Source organism: Pseudorca crassidens, chromosome 11 (assembly GCF_039906515.1).
Source record: "Pseudorca crassidens isolate mPseCra1 chromosome 11, mPseCra1.hap1, whole genome shotgun sequence".
In the NCBI taxonomy this organism is placed as follows: Eukaryota; Metazoa; Chordata; class Mammalia; order Artiodactyla; family Delphinidae; genus Pseudorca; species Pseudorca crassidens.
The window spans coordinates 2,258,120-2,282,258 of NC_090306.1; the positions used below are offsets into that span (position 1 = coordinate 2,258,120).

General features: G+C 38.9%; 1 protein-coding gene across 16 annotated transcripts in view; it reads right to left on the bottom strand.

The window, feature by feature from the left end:
* The window catches only part of ERC1 (ELKS/RAB6-interacting/CAST family member 1), a 399,699-nt gene that overhangs the window by 349,270 nt on the left and 26,290 nt on the right, over window positions 1–24,139 (bottom strand). For 15 of the 16 annotated variants that reach the window (XR_010947412.1, XM_067756042.1, XM_067756040.1 and 12 more), the window contains exon 2: window positions 16,752–17,576. Coding sequence is in view for 15 of the 16 variants with exons in the window: in XM_067756042.1 (XP_067612143.1) it covers window positions 16,752–17,420 (669 nt within the window). In the remaining variant the exon portion in view is untranslated. Of the gene's footprint in view, window positions 1–16,751; window positions 17,577–24,139 lie in introns of those variants that run through there. The other variant, XM_067756046.1, reaches the window with a different exon arrangement.

The following is a 24,139-nucleotide window of genomic DNA, read 5'->3' on the forward strand; positions in this document are numbered from 1 at the left end:
CTTTTGAAATGTCACAAAATATTGACATAATCTAATCGCCCCAGGTTATAGTTGTGCTCTCAGTTTCCAATGATAAGCATTCTCTATCCATTCAAATTGAAGTTGTTTTTAACTACTTGTTTATTGTAGCTTGGAAACAAGTCACCCCACTAGACAGAGGACTGAGAACAGGTTTCAGTTCACCTAGCAACTCTTATCCATTAGTAGTAGCCAGTGGTTCTCCACCTTGACAGCACATTAGCATTACCTGGGGGTCTTTTAAAACTCCCCACATGGAGGCCGCACCCCAGCCCCAATTAAATCAGAATCTCCGGGGGCGAGGGTGAGACCAGGCATCTCTCCCCCACCCCCTTAGGCTTCTCAGGTGATGCCAACATGCAGCCAAGGTTGAGAACCACGGAGCTGGGTTCAGCTAGCAAGGCTACCAGGACAGGCTTAGAAGCTGTCTGCCATGGGTGGGCAACGCTCTTGCCATTACTGCGTGAGATTCACTTAGCCAGATACAGGAGACTGACACGACAGAGACTTCTGAGGACAAAAATTCCAAGTCCCAACACAAATATTTAAATATAAGTTCAAAGCATATTTAAATACAAGTTCAATACCATACAGCACAAACAATTTCAATTGTTTTTGGAGTATCTGTGATACAAATCCCTTCCATCTTCATTATACTCAGTAAAATTAGATCTATTAATTCAACATCCTGGACAGACTGCAGTCTAATACACTGTAAATCTTTTGAGTATGTGGAACTCAGATTTTAAAACCTATTTTGTAATAAATATGCCACAAAAATATTTACTATACAACATCAAGTGAAAAGTATACTCTTAAAAAAAGTAATAACATTCATTTTACTCTTGGTGTGACAAAGAAATGATGTTTAATTTTAGGAAGCTACAATTCTTCTAATAAATGAAAACCTGGTAAAGAGAGTCACAGTTGTATCCACTTCCTGCCATAAATGCCAACAGCAAGTACATCCAATTTCAAGTTCCTCTGAAGCCAGTGAGTGGGCAGAAAAAAATCATAGCCAAAATGGGAAACACATGGCATTCATTCTTTGAAAAAAAGTCAGCAGTGGATTACAACCAGGAGGGAAAGCCATCTGTCACAAGAGAAGGAGGTGGCAGTAGCTATCAAGGACTAAAACATGCCACCTAAACCGGGGCAGGGTCAAGTCTTAGATTTTAATTCCAGCTAACTCTTGTAATAAGCAACAGTTTTCAAAATTATTAGTGTCAAATTATGGATGGAATGGGTAAGAAGAAGAAAAATCTACCAACACAGTTCAATTCTACCAACATTGTTAACTCTTGCCTTGCTATGAGGAAGAGCAACAACATAGTAGATGGAAATCACACACACGTAAAAATCAGAACAAGTCAACACCTGGACAACTTCCATTTGCTCTAGTATAAAAAGGACTGGCAGTTTTATCCGCGCTGTATTTCTAGCCTATAAACACTGGCCCAACATGAAAAAGGAGAGCAACTTTCCAAACAGGAGAGTAAAAGTGAACCCAAGTCAAAAATCACCTTTGCCGCTGCCCCACCCTTCACCTAGCCCTCCAGCCACCCTAGCCACGCCCAAGCCCTGCAGAACACTGGAGCTCCTGCTTTGGGCTCCACCTTTAAAAAGGTAAACTCTGGGCTTCCCTGGTGGTGCAGTGGTTGAGAGTCCGCCTGCCGATGCAGGGGACACGGGTTCATGCCCCGGTCCGGGAAGATCCCACATGCCGCGGAGCGGCTGGGCCCATGAGCCATGGCCGCTGAGCCTGTGCTCCGCAACGGGAGAGGCCACAACAGTGAGAGGCCCACATACCACAAAAAAAAAAAAAAAAAAAAAAAAAAAAAGGTAAACTCTTTGGGCAACTTCAAAGATTCAAAAAAATAACCTTACTGAAGTGTCAGGCCTATCTTCTCTACGGTCCTAAACCCACTAAAATTGGTTTCAGATACAGTAGGCTTCTAGGCTTCAAAGGATCCCAACAGTGAGTATCAGTTACCATCATTTTTAAATCTCAAAATACAGGTGATGTTTAATTCAGATAAAGTGTAGCCACTAGGCCTCTATTTACTGAAAGCTGCATTTTATACTGTCGTCAGAATGTATAAAAGCTGTTTCTGAATACGATACAATATTTGTGAAATTATAATTGGTCACACTAAGTCCAGTTTAGTCCCTCACTTGCTAACATTCCTTCCCTCATTCTAGTGGTGTTTGAAACCTCACTTCCTCCCCTCAGAGCCTTCTTCCCTAAAAGGAAGACAGTGATTTCCTCTAGAATAGATTCATCTAAATATCCAACTACTGGTGATTCAATTTTTTTCAGACTTTGGCATACAAAGCCATATTTATTCTTTCCTTTAAAACGCCATTACATTTTCTAATTAAAACTCATCTGTTTGCGTCAACAAAAGTTCAATTTTTAATATAATCGACTTGGGAGGTATACCTTCTGCTCCTTAAGAACAAAATAATAAATGTTTATGATGACGGCGAAGAACACAGTTACTCTCTACCAAGGTAATAGTTATTATTCTAATTATACCAAAAATTAGACAATACGGTCCAGAAATGACCTTCACTATCTCAAAAGTTCAATAAGGAGGACATCAAGAAGTAGATAATCTCAATCAACAAACCTCTGGGAAAAATCTACAGAGTCCAACGAACAAAAAAGTTCAGGAATCATGAAGCAATCAATGTTGATTTCTTCATTCTACTCCTCATAACATTTTTTTTTTTTTTGCGGTACGCGGGCCTCTCACTGTTGTGGCCTCTCCCATTGCGGAGCACAGGCTCCGGACGCACAGGCTCAGTGGCCATGGCTCACGGGCCCAGCCGCTCCACGGCATGTGGGATCCCTCATAACATTTTGAGCGACTACAGCATAAGGCTACTTCCCTCTTTTGGGAAGAATGTGAAGAATGCACTTAGTGTCCTGCGGTGTCCTATTTGTTTCTTCTTCCTGACTCTAGTACAGTAGGAAGGAGCACAGACGTGGAGCTCAACTTCTGGGCTTGAATCCTGCCTCTGCCACTTACCTGCTCTGTGACCTCGGGCAAGTTACGTATTCTCTCTAAGCCTCTGTTTCCATATCAGTAAAATAAAAATAACAGTACCTACCTCCATAAGATCGTTATGATGATTAATAATATAGGCAGAGCACATAAAATGGGGCCTGCTTCTTAGCAAACACTATACAAGCTATTACTGCTTTGAGTAGTAGTAGACGTTAGTTATCACTACTTATTCTGTTGTCTAAACCAGATGTCAGCAAACTTTCTCTGTAAAGGGCCAGATTAAATATTTCAGGTTTAAAGGACCATATGGACTCTGTCACAAATACTTAACTATACTGTTGCAGTGGGAAAGCAGACATAGACAATACACAAATAAATAAGTATGCCTATGTTCCAATCAAACTTTATGTATGGACGCTGAAGTTTGGATTTCATGTAATTGTCACATTCACAAAAACTACTCTTCTTTTCATTTTTTTTCAATCATTTAAAAAGGTAAAACCATTCTTAGCTTGCAGGGGATGTATGAATCCTCTGGACATGATTTGGCCCACAGACTGTAACATAAAACCCCTGTTGTAAATCAATGCATCTTAAATGCCAGTCCGTGACCAAGTTTCCACCAATCCTTAATAAAATCGTCACTGTAAACTTAAAAGCTATATTTTCTTGGTAAGGACTGTTCTTTACTCTGTAATTATACGATTCCAACTCCTTTGGTGTTACAGTGTTTTTCCTCTTATAAAATGATACTAAGAGTATGAGGTCATTTATCTTTTTTAATTGTCTTTACTTGACAATCCCATGCCAGGTCCACCCCCCTACTTTTTGGGGGGGCATGGGGGGGGTGGTTGTTGTTTATTTCTTATTTTACTGGTGTGTGAACTCCAAGTCTAGGAATCATTAACCTAAAGCTTTCTGCCTAATCAAAACAAAGAGAAGTAGTGATATGTGTCACTGACACCTGCTGATAGTTAAACTAACCAAATTACAACTTTACCATCTGCTAAGCTGTTCACCTGAATCTCTTTTCTCGGCCCTTTCTCTTAACTTAACGTTGACTCCTTCCCAGAAGCATTTGGATCCTATGATACTTCCCCTTCTTGTATTTCCTCCTCCAACTAAAATATTCACATTTAATAAATGACTATGTACATGTTAATTTTTCAATAAATATTTTAAACAAGTATCTGCATTTCACTCAGTTGTTCTTAGTTGAAAATGCCACAATGACATTTTATTTGGCTTTGTAACCAGAAAGACCAAGATCCGTCACTTCCCAGATACGAGATGTGAACAGATCACTCTCTTGATTTTTAGTTTCTTCACCTATAAATGAGGACAGTATCACTTCCCTACAGGATTTTTGTTAGAATTAGAAAATAACATATGAAAGAATCTAGTATGGCATTTGTAAATGCTCTATAAAAGTAGTTATTAACATGTTCTTTGGGTTTCTACGGGAGGTACTCAGAGATGTATTTGACAACAGTGTCACTGTAAGACTTAATTTTCACTGACAAATCTACTACACTATTTTTAAAGGTACAGTAGATGATATATAAAAACCAAAGAGAACACCACATGTAACGCTACATTTTTAATGGCAGTGAAGTAATAAGAGATAATGTGAGCAAAGAGCACTTTTTAGTGACATATATTAATATTTATATAAAAATTTCAGCTAGAAAAAAGTAACGCAGAAATAAATAGTTTTAAATAAACACAAGTAAATATATATATTCTGTGTTGTCCATCCTCAAGAATTCTCCACTGTTTTGTAAAGGTTAAGTCTTCTTTATACAGTCACATAGTTTAAATTATTTACAGAGAGTTTTGGGTCCAACTAACTAGCCAGAAACTCCTTACCACAGAGATAAAACAGAGCAGTAAAAAAACCATTTCCAGCAATATTACATTCCTTTTGGGAAAGCACTCTATAATTCATGGATGAGTCATTGTGGAAATAAAAATGTTAAATAATGGGTAAGACTGTAACTGAAAATCCTGAGAGCTAATTACCCTACTCAAAGGTCCTGGTAACTCCTTCAGGAATATTAAGGCTACACTGGTAATAATTAGTTATCCAAATGAAACTTATTATCCATTGTGACCCACTTTCTAGAAAAACTGTATAGGTCCCATGCTACTGCTTCCCTCCTCACAGCAGATTATAAGATACATCTCACACTTCAAAACATGTTCTACAACATGCTTTGTATTTATGAAATATGAGACTTGGTTCCAATTGACACTGATTGCTCTGTATACCTATTATGGCATTTAGTCTTGTCCATAATTTTATACATATTATCTCCCTTAATCTCATTTAATTATCAAAACAATCAAAAAAGCATTTTCTCCATGTGACAACTGATGAAACTCACAAGAAAGCTCTTTGCTCTTTATATGCAAGCACTGATTTTATGCTGCCCACCTTGGAAAGGACATCAATAGTCAAGTATTTCTCATTCCCAGAAGGGCCTACCTTGGTTATGTGAATCAGTCTTGAACCAGGGCATTAAATCAAAGTGAAGAGATTCTTAGAGAGAATTCCATTAGGAAAACTGACAAAAACAAATCAGATAACTGGTGGGACTTCCCTGGTGGTCCAGCAGTTAAGACTCCGCACTCCCAATGCAGGGGGCCTGGGTTCCATCCCTGGTCAGGGAACTAGATCCCGCATGCCGCAACTGAAGATCCCACATGCCACAACGAAGATCCCATGTGCCGCAACCAAGACCCGGCACAGCCAAATAAATAAGTTTTTTTTTAAAATCAAAAAACTGTAGAAGTAAGAAAGACTCTCTAGAGACCACCTTGTCCAACCCTCTAGGGTTTACAGATGAGAAAACGGGTCCAAAAAGATTAAACCATGTACCCATGGTCACACACCTAGTTACTACTGACTGGCAGAGCCAGGATCAAAATGAGAATGCAAGTCTCCTTTTTTAGAATCAGTGTCCTATCCACTACACCAGTGACTCCCAAGCTCATCAGACCCAAGGCCACCCTTCCCCTTCTTATAACAAGTATTTTGTAATGTGCCCTTTACTATCTTAAAATGAAATTCATAGATAATAAGCCTACTCTCACATGAAATCCAAAAATATTAATATAATGCTCTGTGAAAGAAAGATAAGGAGTTTTATAATAAAATAACATGTATTTTAACATGTGAAATGCTGACATGGGCATGTGCAGAGAGAGGCTGTTTGGTGGATGCATTGGTCAACAATGCAATGTTGCTGCTTACGTCATTCTCTAAAATAATAAAAACTCTACATAAAGTTCCAAACAAAACAAAGTTACGATCTTCCATCAACTTACACAGTAGTCCCAATGCTAGAAAATTCAATGTACACTACAGCTATTCAAAACGATGCTAATGTATTCATGCAGATTTATGTATATAGTTAGGATCTAGGCTCAGGTCATTATAAACAGATTTCTCATCTATACAAATTTTTGGCAAGACGTTTGAAAATCATATGGAATAAGGGAGAATTTTTCAATGCAGGGCTATCCTAAGCATTTCAGGGTATCTAGGAATCCTGGGCCTTCTCTACCCTAAATCCAAAAACTGCCTTCTGCATCCAAATTATGCTTCCTGCCAATGTTCCCAAAACTTTCCAATAACTGAGAACAACAAGTACCTATCACCAAAAATACCAAGAGAAAGTCAGGAATCTAGCCACTACCATTTAAGTAGATTCTCTTTTGACTGCTTCGTTTCTTGAAAATGCTCTGTACCGTGGGTAGCATGTTTTCTCAGAGAAACAAGAAATATACCTCATGAAATTACAGGATAGGAAAGGTTGGAACTCATTAAGTATGCTTCTCTCCTAAGAATATGGCACCTATGCTAAGTGCCTATGCCCATGAAGAGCCATGTGGCTCATAGAATAAATTACCCATTACTCAGATTATCAAATCTATGAAAGATAATTAAAACTAAGAACGTTTTCTGAATATATCTTCTACTTTCTCAGTAGATTTTATACCCTACACAACAACAGTTTTCACTTAGCTCCCCAAAAAATGTTTTTCTTTGAAATAGAGTGAATGCTGTAGGACATTTATAATGTAAACAGAGCAGCTGTGTAAAAATAAATAAACAAAAATACTACGCTTAAACAAAGATGTATCTGTGAACAGCTAATCAAAGCAGATTTGCTTTCATTTTAATACCATTATCTCAGACCAACAACAGGAATGATACTGGTGTACAAAGAATAATATATATAAATACCAGTCCAAAAGTCTTTACAGATGGTATGTAAGTCATCTATAACATACCATTATTTATATTTTTTTGACAATGAAAATACCTGAATTACAGACACATATCTCTTCCCAGATTTCACAAAACACAGAAGGAGAACTCAATATAAATAATGAAGAAACTGGGGCTTCCCTGGTGGCGCAGTGGTTGAGAGTCCGCCTGCCGATGCAGGAAACACGGGTTCGTGCCCCGGTCCGGGAAGATCCCACATGCCGAGGAGCGGCCACTGAGCCTGCGTGTCCGGAGCCTGTGCTCCACAACGGGAGAGGCCACAACTGTGAGAGGCCACAAGAGTGAGAGGCCCGCGTACCGCAAAAAAAAAAAAAAAAAAAAAAAGAAACTTAACCTGAAAAAAATATTTCTCAGTTATGCTTTTAAGGACACAGTTCTTCATCACAAAAGGCAAAAAAGGCAAAAAATGTATTGTGTGATAAACCAGTGGGTGACAACCTCTCATCATATCTTATGCTGCAGTATCAGAAAATAAAAATACATATTTTCTCTTTTCTTTTACCGTTCAGAGAATTTAAAAACCAAATCAAGATGAAACATACAAAATAATAGGCCTAAACATTCACAAGGTAACTTTAGCAGAAACCAGCACATATCGTGGGCTCTGCACTCAACAACAGCTCCCTATTTTAAGTTTAATGGGTATTCCTCAAGCACAAACTAGGTAATTAAAAAGTTACATAAAATTTTCCATGAGAATGGCTTAAAATGCATTGCCTGCCAATATTCTTAGTCTTTAAAATTGAGCTCTCCTTCAGAATTTTACAATACTTTCTAATAGTTAAGCAATAGTAATACAGATTCCCACTGTCAAGGAATTCTTGATGATTTGCTCTCATTTTCAGGGCAACAAATTATAATGTTCAAGCACTGCTCACAAGTCAATTTTTAAAGTATGCAGTAGTTCTTGAAGAATTTAAGTCCTCCTTTATTTAAGGTTATGGATATTAAATGGATCCCAGAGAGTGAACAAATTTAAAAATCACAATTAAAACCAAAAATTGATCGATATATCCTTTTCCTTTTTTTAGTTTCTTCACAGTAAAAACTGGGTAACTGATGAGACAAAGAGGAATCCTTACTGCAAAGCATTCCATAAGGAGAATATTTACTGCTTAGACAACTATAACTACTGGCTAAGACAGCCCACCCAAGGCACCTCTCTAATGACAGAAAAATATATGCCATTAACAAGCAGCAACAAGAAGAAAACATTGGATCTTTTGACCTTTTTCAACTTGTTGCTATTCCTTTCACTGATGTTTCTACTAAGGGGTACACTACGTATTTCTAGAAGTCTATTATCCTCCTATTCATTATACCCTACAAAATAAGATACAGTGTGAAAAGAACAATCCAAGAGAAAATGTAAGTATTCTTTACATAGATCCTCTAAATCACTAAGACACTTGAATGTGAATGTTAATTCAGGAGTCCAAAAATTCAGGAAAGCAATTTACCACCTTAATAGTTTTCACATTGCTTTCAGCTTTATTTCTAGTTTAAGGTCAGTTCAGCAGAAAAATACAATAATACAAAGGGGGTGTTCAATATTTGTTAAGTCAACAATATTAAATATTAAACATTAAAACTAGTATTTAAAAACAGATGGGGCCTTCCCTGGTGGCGCAGTGGTTGAGAGTCTGCCTGCCGATGCAGGGGACGCCGGTTCATGCCCCGGTCTGGGAAGATCCCACATGCCGCGGAGCGGCTGGGCCCGTGAGCCATGGCCGCAACGGGAGAGGCCACAACAGTGAGAGGCCCGCATACCGCAAAAAAATAAAAATAAAATAAAATAAAATAAAAACAGATGAACACTTTCACAAACTTGCCAGAAAAAGGGTGGCATCTCTAACCACAGTTTATATCTGAGAACGCACAACCAAAACGATTAAGGATAGATCTCAAAGCAGGAAGTTTCATTCAATGCACATGGATAAATTCATTCCAAAACTTTGAAGAAGCACTTTTCCAGCTTTCTAAAACAGCAAAGCTTTCTATTATTTAATACTGTCTGGGCTGAATTTTGGTATTAGGTTTTATCCAGTCTTTTCCCATTATTTACTATTACTGAAGAAATAATAAAATTTCCTAAACCATGGCGAAGAAGCAAAAGCCTTGCTGATGTCAAAGACCACGACGTTTTATTACAACACAACAGATAAGAGAAGAGGGGTATTATAGCTAAAGAATAAACTAATCAAGACCCTTAGTGGCAACCTCTTACCAGAGTCAGAAGACCCCAGTAAGGCCTTTAGACTTGTAGTCCCTTCTGCCTGGAACATTTCACCCCCAAGAGTCACATCATTCAGGTCTCTCTTTCTCAGAGGCATAAAGCACTTCTGCTGCACACTGAAATACAATGGCTGTCTCAATGAGCACCATTTTAAAAGACTGAACTCAAAACCAATGATTATTCAGACTCAGGTATACGGATAAATTTTTCTCAAAATTTAAACTAACCTGTCAACTCAAAGACAATAACTGGCAATACTTCTTGCCAATGATAAAATCCGAGTTTCAAGGAAAACTCAGAATTTTGGAAAACTTGTATCTCCTGCCTGGTGAGCTTACCAATACTTGAAGACTCTTCTGATGAAATAAGAAGTGTTATTAACGAAAGAATTTTTTTAATCTGTCTAATGAAATGTGTCGACATTTGGAAGACCTACATAACTCAATGAACCAATATTTTCCAAATGACCAATACACAGTGTTACAAAAGCGGGAGAAGGCACATGTATTATTCATGTATGTCCTCTACATGTAAAAGATCTGTTCAAAGCGCAAGACAGACCAATTTATTTTAATGTAACAAAGTATGGAAAAGTCACTGATAGGATTTCAGATTCCACACTGCACTAACTGTAAGAAACTACCACTCACTGATGAAAATGTTCTAAAATTACATTATGGTTTTGATTGCACACCTTGCAGTAAATTTACTAAAAAAATTAATTGAATTGTACACTTAAAATGGATGAACCTTATGGCACGTAAATCATACCTCAATACAGCGTTAAAAATAAAAACTACCACTTGTCAAATTTTGGTGTGGTTTCAAAACATATCCACAGGCTTCCCTGGTGGCACAGTGGTTAAGAATCTGCCTGCCGATGCAGGGGACACAGGTTCGAGCCCTGGTCCAGGAAGATCCCACATGCCACGGAGCAACTAAGCCTGTGTGCCTAGTTGAGCCTGCACTGAGCCTGCACTCTAGAGCCCGCGAGCCACAACTACTGAAGCCCACGTGCCCCAACTACTGTAGCCTGTGTGCCTAGAGCCCGTGCTCTGCAACAAGAGAAGCCACCACAACAGAAGCCCGCACACTGCAACGAAGAGCAGCCCCTGCTCGCCACAACTAGAGAAAGCCCACGTGCAGCAACGAAGACCCAATGCAGCCAAAAATAAATTTAAAAATATATATATATATCCACAATTATCTGAAAAGGCTTTTAAAATACTCTTGCCGGGGCTTTCCTGGTGGCACAGTGGTTAAGAATCCGACTGCCAATGCAGGGGACACAGGTTCGAGCCCTGGCCCGGGAAGATCCCACATGCCATGGAACAACTAAGCCCGTGCATCACAACTACTGAGCCTGCGCTCTGGATCCCGTGAGCCACAACTACTGAAGCCCACGGGCCTAGAGCCTGTGCTCCACAACAAGAGAAGCCACTGCAATGAGAAACCACCGCAATGCAAAGCCCGCACACCACAACGAAGAGTAGCCCCCGCTCACCACCACTAGAGAAAAGCCCGCGCGCAGCAACGGAGACCCAATGCAGCCAAAAATAAATAAGTAAATATTATAAATAAATAATAAAATAAAATACCCCTGCCTTTTCCAACTAATTTATATGAAGCCTGAGTTTCTTCATCTACTTCAATCCAAACAACAAACTGCAACAGACCACTGAAAGCAGAAACAGATATGACAGTTAGCTGTCATCTATTAAGCCAGACATTAGACTTGCAAAGCTATTTTTCATTAAAAATGTTATTTATGTTAACATTTAATGTGTTCATTATTTTAAAATATATCAGTAAATATTTTTTGAATTTCTATTTTAGTCTCCAATATGGCAAATATTGATAGATAAACACCTACATCAACAAAAGCTACTTGAGGTTCCTTAATAATTTTTACAAGTGTACCGCATCCTGAGGCCAGTTTGAGAACTGATGCTAAAGGGGACCATACCTGAGTGCCTGAGGGCTCCTCCAAAATCAGAACAGTTCCAAGGGTGGTTTCAAAGCAAAATAGGTCCCGCATATCACATGCTCTGGAAGTATATGAGCCACTAGCCACAGCTAGTGATGGTACAGTATGCGCATCAAGGCTGAATTGTTTCTCACCTTCTCAATCTACAAGGTCCACAGGTGAAATTAAGCTGGACAGGTGTCATTTCAACCAAGTATTCTCCACCAATTGTCAAAATGCAACAGAACTTACCATGAGCCTATTAGGTAGGAAAGACTGCCAGAACAAACAGAAAGGGAGGTAGTTTCAGTAAGCATTACTGCTGATAATATGGAAAAATAAAAGGAACACATTTATGTTAAAGACTAGCTTTCCAACTCCAGAAGGAAAAATAAATGTTTTTGGAGATGCACATGGCAGCACAAAAAGTGAGAAGAAACAGTTCATAAAAGATTTCTAATCTTGTCCTTAGGGAAGAACAGAACACTTTCAATATGAAGTTAATCATTTTCTTGCTGAAAGCACATTTCCACAGTACTTCTCTTTTTGACGAATTTACTCCAAATTCATCATGCAGAGGTACCTGATTTCAATGAACTTGTTAACTAAAACAAAATAAAGGACGTCTATTAGCAAAAGTTCGTCATGACAGGAATATAAACATTCACCTTTCTAAATGAAGAGTGACTTTCAGTAATCGAGAGAGTCACTCAAGTTATCTACCGTCAAAGAGAAATACCACAAGAAAGACAGGAGACCAAGACACAGACACAGCGGGTGAGAAACCATACATAAAACATGTGCCGTTAAATGGCTTCTCTCTTCCTCTCCACTCCTAACTCCCACAAGCCGGGACATTCAGCTTGGGGACTGAACTAACTAGATCAGTACAATTTCCAACATTAACAAGCAAACACATAACAACATCCCTGTGCCTGTACCTGAGGTCACAGTCACTAGTCTCTTACCTGCAAATGCTTACGAAAAACTTCTCCTCAAATAATGAAAACTAAATTCACCATTTCTTACCCTTAATCTAGTTCTACCTTCTAATCTCTAACCATTTATCATCAACGGCAAAAACATTTCCTCAGTCTCAGTACCACAGTTCATCAGTCTTCTCTCTTGCCATCACAGTCTATATCCAAATATCTCTTTGAAAATACTTCGTGGATGTGCACCTCCTTCCCCATTCCTTTTACCCAAATAAATCCAGGCCTCCTGCAACGAACTCATTCGCTTTCCCTGCCTGCCTTCCTTCAATCTGCTCTGCAGACGAGCAATAAAAGCTGCTCCTAAACAATTTTTTTGGTTATGTCATTCATTCCCTTGTTCGAGAACACCCTAGGGCAACTAACTTCCTGTTACTTTCTTCAAATTCTTCTTTGAATAAGTCAGATTAAGGAAGAAAAAAGTTACACACTTTTAAAGGATGAATTAAATTATACCTCAATAAAGTTGTCATAAAGGGAGAGAGGGAGGAAGCTAGGCCAGGAGCGGCAAAAGAAGGTGAGAGGAGGGGTAACTCTTTAAATGGCTGCCGGAGAAGTCACTGCAGGCACCCTGCAGAGCTGAAAGGCCAGGAGCACCCACACAGCTGTCTGAGGCATCGGGCCTCCCAGGAACCAATTCCAGTGACGGTCAAGCACTGGACTGTGAAACTGACTCTTGCATCAAACGGATATAGCTTTGTTAGAAAATACATTCCTCCATGGAGCCAGAACGTAAAACCTTCATATCTGTACTCATTTTTCCAGTACTGGCTTTCCAAAAAAAATACCAAAGAAGAAAGAAAGGGAAAAAACTTTCCTCTTCATGGCTGCCCGTCAAAACACGAGTATAACTAAAATGCCACACGTCTCTCCTTTAGAGTCCCCACAACCACTTGTTATAAAGCATGGTTTCCAGGCCCCTCCAATACTCTTCCGGGCAAATAGAGCACTGGTACATGATAGCAAGTTCCAGGGGCAGCATGATTTTAAAAAGTAAAACGGAACTATGACCTCCCTTGATCAATATTAGTGTAACTAAAAAAAGCAAGTTCATTTTCTGGTTTCTTTTGCACGAAAGAATAAAAAATGGGTTTCCCAACTCATATCTAAGCTGCTATCTTCTTAGATTCTGTAAATTAGCAAACCCATAAAAGCAATTCTATCACTGAGATGAAATCACACACTAGACCACACTGCAAAATGTAACAGAGGGGAAAAAGAGACTGCAATCCTCTGGCAACTTCTCTTATTTCCTCACAAATAAGCCCTGTCAGGTATTTGTGCAACAGTTTTTGTTAGATTCACTGGATCATTTTCCGTAACACTCCACTACATCCCAGGAAAGCAAATTTGCCAGCTCTACAAGGAGCCAGTTTCCCACATGCATTTATATACCTCCGCACACGAAAAATCCAATGGACGGGCAGCTTATATTTCTATAAGCCACACATGAACAAATTTTGCTTCTCAAAGTGACTGTTAACTCCCCAAAAGGAGCACATCTATCTCACATTTGACTTAATTTTCTCAGGACATTCTCCACAGTGCCTCTAACACATGCCATTTCTGGAACGCCAGAAAAGATCAAATCTATCTGGAAAAGAGACTAGAATACCGATTTATCCACAATACTCTGAATAATCATTCATAATTCATCTCTGTGTTAAAACGGGATTATCAAAAAGAAAAGTTAAACAAATAGTCCAAGACAGAGATCCCAGATTTTGAAATCAGACGCTAAATGACAGTGAAACAATTAGCAACCTCATGAAAAAGTTTATTTAAATTCAAATAATAATGGCTTTCACCATGTAACAAATCAAGGTACAACCTAAAATTATTAAAATGTTAACAGTCACGAGTGTCCAAACAGTGAGAACAAATGACAAAACAAAGATTTACAGAGAGCAAGTCTCTTTTTTAATTTCTGAACTTCAAATTCTCTTGATCCCTAAATAAATAAAATCAAAAAATCAGAATCCTAAATAAAATCAAACTCCAAGAGCAAAAAAATACAAAAAGCAAAACATTAAACTCACTTGCCATACTGTAATAGTTTTTTAAAGGTACTCTGATCACACAAAATTCCAATGAAAGTGGTTTAAAATAATTATTTTAAAAATAAGCTTCCAACTAAACATACAGGAATATTACAAGGCATAATAACCAAAAAGAAGTATGACAGTATCTTTACTAGATGCCGGTTAGAATAAAATTTAAAAATATAAATCATCCAAAGCCTTTGCTTTGCAAATAACCAAGCTCACAGCTGGACTTTTATTCTTCATCAAGTAAACACACCAAAAGCCTTCCTCGGGCTTCCCTGGTGGCGCAGTGGTTGAGAGTCCGCCTGCCGATGCAGGGGACGCGGGTTCGTGCCCCGGTCCGGGAAGATCCCACATGCCGCGGAGCGGCTGCGCCCGTGAGCTATGGCCGCGGAGCCTGCGCGTCCGGAGCCTGTTGCTCCGCAACGGGAGAGGCCACAACAGTGGGCGTACCACAAAAAAAAAAAAAAAAAAAGACTTTCTCATTCTCAATTTTAAAAAAGAAAAAGAAAAGCCTTTTCCTGTTAAAACATATATTGTTCCATTTCTCCAACACCAGTACTTGAAAGTTCAGTAACAAAAACAGCTGGATATTTATTTTTGAAACAATCTTCTAAAAGGACTTCCTAATAATGAACCATACACATTAGGCAATTCTAAGCAAATGTGTTTTTTCATTTGATAGGATTCTAGACCAAGATCTCTGTGGTCCAATCAGATCAAACATTTAGAATGTGTCTAAATCCCCAATCTCAAACTGAAATGGGGAAATTTGTTTAATTACTGTAAATCCTATTAAACCAATCTTCTTTGTAAAGTGGAAAATGTCCAACCTCTGAGGGCTATGGAGGGTGTAATGAATGCAGAGTTTAATTAGGGCCCACTGCCGGCTCACTATAATCTATTAATTAGCATTCTCAGTTCTCTGTATCTCATTGCAGTGTCTCACTTTACTTTAAAATTGCACCCTTCATTTTCTGGACCAAAGTTATACAATTTTAGGATTGTGTGGTAATTATAGTGGGTGCAGGAAGAATACACTCCTGCCAGCACTGGTGTGTAATTAGGGCAGGGGGCGGAATCTCGATAAGGCATTGTTCACCCTCCTTCAGCACATATGGTTTTTTTGGCATCAGAGCTCTGTGGACTGTTTCACTTCCACCGGACTAAAGTGCTGAGTTCCCACCATAGTCTTTTCAGAAGATTCAAATATTTGCCTTTGAATGTAGCTTGATAATTAGAAAGGTTATTGTCACTGCTTTTTATCCACACAGCTTTTAAAGTATAAGCATAATTAGCTGCCTGAATTATTTGAAAATAAAGAAGTAAGCCAATAATTTTTTTTCTCGTTAAAATGGACTGGAAATTTCCAGGTCGCTGGATAATTAAAACCGTCTTGGTGACAGGCATATTTTCAGCACCATCAAAAAGGTACACTGGCTAGCTAATTCAATGATAAATTCAATAACCTCAATTTAACATTCAACTTCTACCAAAATCTAATTTATATTTTATATATAACCAATCACAGCAAGTTGCCTTTCTTCCACCTTAAATCCTCAAATTTGAAGAATTAAAGAATTGTTTTAAAAAAGGATCCTGAAGTTAAACTTTCCTAAATGTCAAGAGAAAGAGCTGCTACTCACTGTTGGTACTTAATAAATATGTACAATGTCCATGTTAACTGTTTAAAATTAATTTCTGTTCTGTACTGTCAAGATATTGATTGGCCTTGTGATAGGTATTTTTTTTAAGATTGACTTTTTTAACATTTACTATGGTAAATCTTAACGCTATACCCCACTTAAGTTACACAGCCTGAACAATTTTGATAATGGATCTTAGAGCATGTGGCAAAATTACATTCTCTTAAGAAGTGAAAAAAGATAATGTATGCTGAAAGAAAAGAGGAAGAGAAAGAGAAGCTAGGGAAAAGAAACAAGCAAGAATGGTGAGCAAGCAGACATGGCAGCCAGAAAAAAATTAAAGCACAGGACCAATCTGGAAAAGGCGAAGAAATGGAGAGCACAAAATACTAAGAAAAACAGGAAGAAGGAAAATAAATGAACCAAGAAGGGAAAGACCTAAGAAAGAAAAGAGAAAGAATGGCTCATTTCATTTATGTACATGAATTGTTTCATAAATACAGAATACAGAAAGGCAAACATATATATATAACTAACCTGGTTTTCCTCCTGCACAACTCTATACTGTTCCTTCCAAATAGTGATTTTGGAAGCTTCATCTTTTCTCAGGGCTCGTTCTTTCTTCAGCTCTGGGCTCCAGAAGGTCTTGATGCTATTCATTGAAGAACTTAATTTGCTCTCCTTTACTTCCACATCCTTTCGCAAGAGATCATTTTCCCTTAATACTTCCTTCAGCTGTGTCTGCAGATCCATGATTGTGTTATCTCTTGCTTGACGAAGAGAGTGAGGAACGGTGGATGCCATGCTCACAGGAGGGAGGTGATGCTCTCCAAATGCTATGGTGTCACTAGCAACCCCACTGCTAGCTATATTGGGGCTACTGCCCATAGCAGTCATCCTCACACCATAAGGCAGACGTCCTCCAGAACGGCCAAGGGTCATGGTGCTTTTAGGTGTTTCCGAACCCACATTTTCATGGTCACTTAGGTACATAGGGCCAGAAGTGGCATAGGCAGCGTTTAAGGACTGGATATTCTCCATTGAAAGGGTTTTCCCACTGCCACCTCCGACACTGCTCCCAGAACTCCCTCCTGTACTATTGGTTCGACGATGACCCAAGCGAGGGGAACGTGGAAGCCGAGGTGATCGCCCAGGGCTCTGGTTGCTTGGTTCCACCTTCCCAACTGAGCGAGCACTTCCATACATGGTTGCAAGATGAATTCAGGTGCCAGGAAAGGTGTAAAGCAGAAGACAAAATACGGAACTCTGTGAGGTTTCTCTATGGCTATAAGTCTGCTGAAGGCTAATCAGAAATACCAGGTCCTCAGCTGCCCAATCTTGAAGAAATAGCTTACACCATATCTGTAATGAAAAGATCACACATTAACTCCTCCAAAAAGAAACATTTCCCCTCTCAGACACTTTTCATTGCCCCCCTTGAGCAAGACCTCCCCTTCGATCATCTATTTACTCCTGCCCCTGTCTACAGCGTAACTTATTTCTCAGTAAACATCATTGTAAAAACACTCAACATGTCTCGAAACTGAATACTGAAACCATACCAAGCAAAGGGAAAAGAAGAAGAGATAAGACTGTAAACATTGGCAAGAAAAGGATAAAACTCAGTGCTTGAATATATGATTTTTCTAACTGGAAAATCCAAGATCATCAGCTGACAACCACGAGAACCAATAAGAGAACTCACTCAACAAACTGCTTAGGCACAGATCAATATATACATATCAGTACTTTTCTGTGCACTAGTAATAACAACTGGAAAATGCAATTAAAAAAAGATCCCATTCACAAGAGCAACAAAACCATAAAGACACTTTGCTATATAAATAAAACAAAAATGTGTAAGAATTTTTGGAAAAACTACAAAACACTCCTGAACAAAAGGAAAGTTATCCATGTTCACGGAGGAGAAGACAAACATTGTAAAGGTGTCCATTCTTCCCCAGCTACTCCACATGCCAATGAAAATCTCTACAGGATTCCTCACATAACCCAACAAGCTGACTCCAAAATGCAAATGGAGGAGTAAAGGTACTACAATAACCAAAATAATCTGAAACAGAAGAACAAAGGAAGATGTCCCCTAAATAGCAAGACACATTATAGGTCCATGATCCTTTATTTGCAATGCAGAAGTGTTTTAAAACTCTGAAAGTAAGGGGTTTTTTTTCTTTTTAACTTATTTAGTGGTAAAACCTGGCAGGATTTGATATGAGGTCACTTACTGTTTATACGTATCTCACCTAGTGTGATTATTCGTACACGTCACTGGGAAAACAATGTGTATGATTACAGGATACTGCATAACGCCCACTGGGCATTATGGGGAAAAAACCTGGACTCCAAAACCGTATCTGACCCCTAGGATTTCTCATAAGGACTCGGAGCCTTTTAAAGCTATAGTGATTAAAACTGCACAGAAATGGCCAAGAATAGGCTCTAAATTATATATGTGAATTTAGTAGATGCTAAAAGTTAACATTTCAAAACAGTGAGAAAAGGACAAATCATTCAATAAATGGAGTTCCAACAACTGGTGCTCTTGGAAAAAAATAAATTACATCCCTACTTCACACAGTACACAGAAATAAATTCTATGTACATTAAAGATACAAATTTTAAAACTATTAAAAGTACTAGAAGAGGGACTTCCCTGATGGCACTGTGGTTAAGAATCGGCCTGTCAACGCAGGGGACACAGGTTTGATCCCTGGTCCAGGAGGATCCCACATGCTGCGAGCAACTAAGCCCGTGTACCACAACTACTGAGCCTGCGGTCTAGAATCCGCAAGCCACAACTACTGAGCCCGTGTGCCTAGAGCCCACGCCCCGCAACGAGAAGCCACCGCAGTGAGAAGCCCGCGCACCGCAACAAAGAGTAGCCCCCGCTTGCCACAACTACAGAAAGCCCGCGCGCAGCAACGAAGACCCAACGCAGCCAAAAATAAGTAAATAAATAAATAAATTTTTTTAAAAAGTACTAGAAGGGTTTTCCCTGGTGGCGCAGTGGTTGAGAGTCCGCCTGCCGATGCAGGGGACACGGGTTCGTGCCCCGGTCTGGGAAGATCCCACATGCCGCGGAGCGGCTACGCCCGTGAGCCACGGCCGCTGAGCCTGCGCGTCCAGAGCCTGTGCTCCGCAACGGGAGGGGCCACAGCAGTGAGAGGCCCGCGTACCTCAAAAAAATAAAAATAAAAAAAATTTTTTAAAAAGTACTAGAAGAAAACGTAGGTGAATATCCTTGTGAACTTGAGTTAAGGTAGGGCTTCTTAAATAAGAAACAAAAGGCAAAAAAACAAAGAAAAATGACTAATATTCAATCATGTCAAAATGACAAAATACACCAAAAATTAAAAGAAAAACCAAACTCTTGGTGAAAAAATATCTAACATATGTATAAAGATTTGTATACAAAATATATAAAGAATTCCTACATGAGAAACGCCAAATTTGAAACAGCAGCGGTTAGATGGGAAGGGAATTTGCCTTCTGAGCTTGGGGGGAAATGTGTGTGGAGGCTTTAGCTTCACTTGTAAAGCTTTAGACTCACAGTACTCAAATGCTTCAATCTTTTAATAGGAAAATATGTTCATATTCTACAAGTATAGTAATTAAGACATTTTAAAAACACATATCATAGCTATCTACTTTCTACACTCCTCTCAAACATAAATCAGTACAGATCTAAACTAGGTCTCTGTGATTTCCTAATATCATTCTACCAAAGAATTGGCTTAGGTCAAGAAACAGATTTCAACATATTAAATAATATTTTAATATGCAATTGAGAGTGCAATCCAAGTAAATCACATGGTCAAAAGATTTTAAAGGGTCTATATGTTTGAACCAAACTCAAACAAGTTAAAGATCTTCAGAAATGTGAATATACTGGCAGTCTCGTCTCTAGTGATCCAGTAAAGATAGACCACTAAAGATAGACCTAAGGTAACAACAAGCAGGACAGGAAAAACACAGAGTCTGAACCTTCCGTCTCAGAAATAGCAATAGTACACCAAGTTCAGATATTGCAATATTCTACTAGTAATGTTAGGAAATTCCTTCCCAGGACTAACCTACCTCAGAAAGTAAACATTCCTTTTCATGATTAATCTGGACTGTAAGGTAGGTGACACACTACTGTTCAAGTGAACTCTATTTCAAGACCAAAGAGGGATGCAAAGTTTTTTATTTTTTTTAAGTCATCTGAATATTGCTTAAAATAAGAGAGCTATTCATTACCCAGAATCCCTTGAATGATAACAGAAGCTAACATACAGTAAGTGTTTACCATATGTCAGGCCCTGTGCTAAGAATTTTATAAGATTTAATTTAATATTTATAAGCCCCCTACAACACAGGCATTGTCGTTAGCTCCACTTTACAGATGAAGAAAGTGAGGCCTATAGGTGTTAAGTGACTTAGCTATTAAGTGGTAGGGTGCCCTAATTCCAGAGCCCTGGAAACCCTTAACTACTATGCTTATCCACCATCATCTGCTGATGTTAACACCTCAATTGTCCGTAGGATATTAAAGGCCTCCAGTTTTAAGGCAGGGTGTCCTGCTAATCTAGGACTCTAAACCTAAACTTTAAGGCACACCTTAGGTTTTCCATGGTGTAATGCTTCAATAATCACATTTATCTTTCTATTAAGGAGAAAGTCTTTTTTAAAAGATGGTGGGCAAAAAGAACAAAATAAGGAAAACTAACAAAATAAAGAATAATAATTCAGAGTCTCAGGAATCATGCCATCAGAACTTTAAAGTGCCACAGTCAAGAAAAAAATTCCCAACTGTGCTTTTGTGCAAAACTCTATTTTCCTGTAGTCAAGTAACTAAGCCACACTATTAAACAGGCTAAGATCCAGCAACAAAAATCCACATCGAGTTTTCAACTTTAGCGGGTGCACTCTAACATTCAAGCCACTTTCAGACCCAAAATGCCATTTGCATGTGGAGTCTTTTGTTGCTATCAGAACTATATTCATTTCTACAACAAAAGAAGAGAATTCACCAGCTCTGTCTAAAGCCCTCATTCTGGCTTTCTAATATGAGCTTCAGGGAAGACTGGGCTTCAAAATGTTTAATTACTTTTAAAAATCTGCCAGATCCATCACCACAAGATAATAATTCTTGCACTTTAAACAGCTAACAAAAAATAATTCCGACCAGAAAATAAAAAAAGTTAAGCCATGTGATTTCATTTATATAAAATTCTAGAAGGACTCCATTATGACAGAAAGTACATCAGTATGTGCCTGGGACTGGGGCTGAGGGATGCACGGATCGTGAAGGGGTAGGAGGAAATTTTTGGAGTGATGAAAATGTTCACTATCTTGACTGGGGTGAGGCTTCCCAGGCATATACAGGTCAAAACTCATTGAACTACAGACTTTAAATATGTTCAGTTTATTGTACATAAATTATACCACAAAAGTTTGAAAAAAATAATTTCACATTCCAAACTCCCCTGCCCTTGATTAATCCAAAAGAAACACCTTCACCAATTACCTACCTGGAGTCCTGACTGCTGCTGGAAAAAATCATGCATCTGTTCAGTTTGGGCCCATAGTGTTGGCCCCAGAGTCCGACAAGTCCCTTAGTTTGCTTCCTATCCAATATTTTGTTAGCTCCCTATCTAGTATCTGTTGTGGTTACTTCAAACCTTCTCCTTCTACTTATCAGACAGAACACATGAGTCTCCTGAGTCAGAGACAAAGAACTTTATTACTCACAGCACAGCCAGCAGTATAAGCATCCTGTTACCCCCAAGTCCCACAAGGTGACACAAGGGGCCCCAGACAGATGCTACACATGCAGTGGATTTACAGAGGAACGCTGAGTTTAGGAAATCCACCACTTTTACAGCAAGCAGTAAGTAAGCCTGGTCTTCCCCAACGGGAGACGTTACCTCATCCCTCAAGGTGGCTCGCTGCAAACACAATCCTGAGAAACGACCCACGTTAAGAGCAGTCAGGCCCTCGCATTCAGGACATGCAGGAAAGAAGAGACCCATGGAGGACTCACTCTCCCGACAAGTAGTTGTGGTAGTTTTAAGGTACCTGAATAAATTCTTTGATACTCCTCCCTTCAAGAGGGGAAGCAAAATTCCCCTCCCTTTGAATGTGTACTAGACTTAAAGGATTTGCTTCTGATGATGTATCACTTCCAAGACTAACTCATAAAGACACTGGGACTTAAGTCTTGGTCACTCTCTTGGGTCACTCGCTGTGGGGGAGTTAGCTACCATGCCGCTGAGCCTGCGCGTCCGGAGCCTGTGCTCCGCAACGGGAGAGGCCACAACAGTGAGAGGCCCGCGTACCGCAAAAAAAAAAAGAATAGGGAATTCTGTACCTAAATCCTAATTCCAAGAAAACAGCATAAGCTCAACAAGAACAGACTAATACCCCTCATCTTCTAAGAAAATTTTTTAATTCATACACACAAACACACACAGCAATCATGCAGAAAATATCATGCCTATGTGTACGTATCTGTTCTCAATACTGAAAAATCTGTCAAGTTAGTATCATAGCCAGATTTATCAACTACCTAAAATGAGTTGTTTTATCCTATATTTTGAGTTTTAAAAAATACCTAAAACACCAGCACAGCATTTAAATCTCTGCAAGTCTGCCCAGATTTAGGTTTTTTAGAAAGATCCTAAAATCTAATTCTGATAAGAACATTACCAGAAATTTGGTTTATCTTAAATTTGGTGTTTATTAACAACATAGTTCCACCATCAATTCCTACTTCCATATTCCCATAAAAAATTTACAATTTTTAGAGCTCTTCAAGTTCACCAAAGAAGCATTCTTAACTCTAAAACAACATGAAAGCCTTAAAATACTGGGGCCGCCTATCAAGAGAAGGCACAATTGTTTCTCAGAAAAGAAAGTCAAAAAAACTAAAAAGAATTCAGTTCTGGTGACATACACCTATAAGCAAAGATTTTTTTCTAAGATATACAAGACAGTCAACATTCAAAAAGATTAGGTTAATTTTTTTTTTTTTTTTTTTTTTTGCGGTACACGGGCCTCTCACTGTTGTGGCCTCTCCCGTTGCAGAGCAGTCTCCAGACGCACAGGCTCAGCGGCCATGGCTCATGGGCCCAGCCGCTCCGCGGCATGTGGGATCTTCCCGGACTGGGGCACAAAGCCGTGTCCCCTGCATCAGCAGGCGGACTCTCAACCACTGCACCACCAGGGAAGCCCCCTAGGTTAATTCTTAAAACAATGAAGTCACTTTTTTTAAACTTACCCAAATGAAGTGGAATGGCAAAAGTTAAAAATACAATTCCAAATCATGAAGCAACAGTGCTCAGGATACATGGACATGGTAGTTTTTATATTTTCCTCCTTAATTAACACTGCTGCCCTCTGTATTAAAGCATATTAGTAACACTCTGCTTAAGTATGAAACCAAAAATGTAACCTGAAATCTTTTCTACAGGGTAAGTATAAAAATGTACAAAACAAAATGCAATGCATAGACCTTAAATATTTACATTTCACCCTAACAAGCGCCCTGTGAAGTAATTCTTATCGTGCTCCTGAGGCTTAGTTGTGTAGCAACTAGAAGGGAAGGCTTGGGCTGGTTCAGCTCCACCATTTAAACATTGTAGCTTTCAACGAATAAATAAATCTCACAGTGCCGCAGTATCATCTATTAAATGGGCATATCATCTTTCTCAAAGGATAGCTAAAAAGATCAAATTAGTGAGTGAGTATAAAATATCTGGTTCCTGGTAGGTTTTCAATAAATGTTAGTCATTGCATGTCTAGGAATTTATCTTACACATATTTTCACACAAGTGGGAAAACTGAGTAAAAATAAACTGCAGACTTCTTTGAAGTAACAAGACTCTGGTTAATAGTCTATATAATTACGGGAATACTGTGCAGCT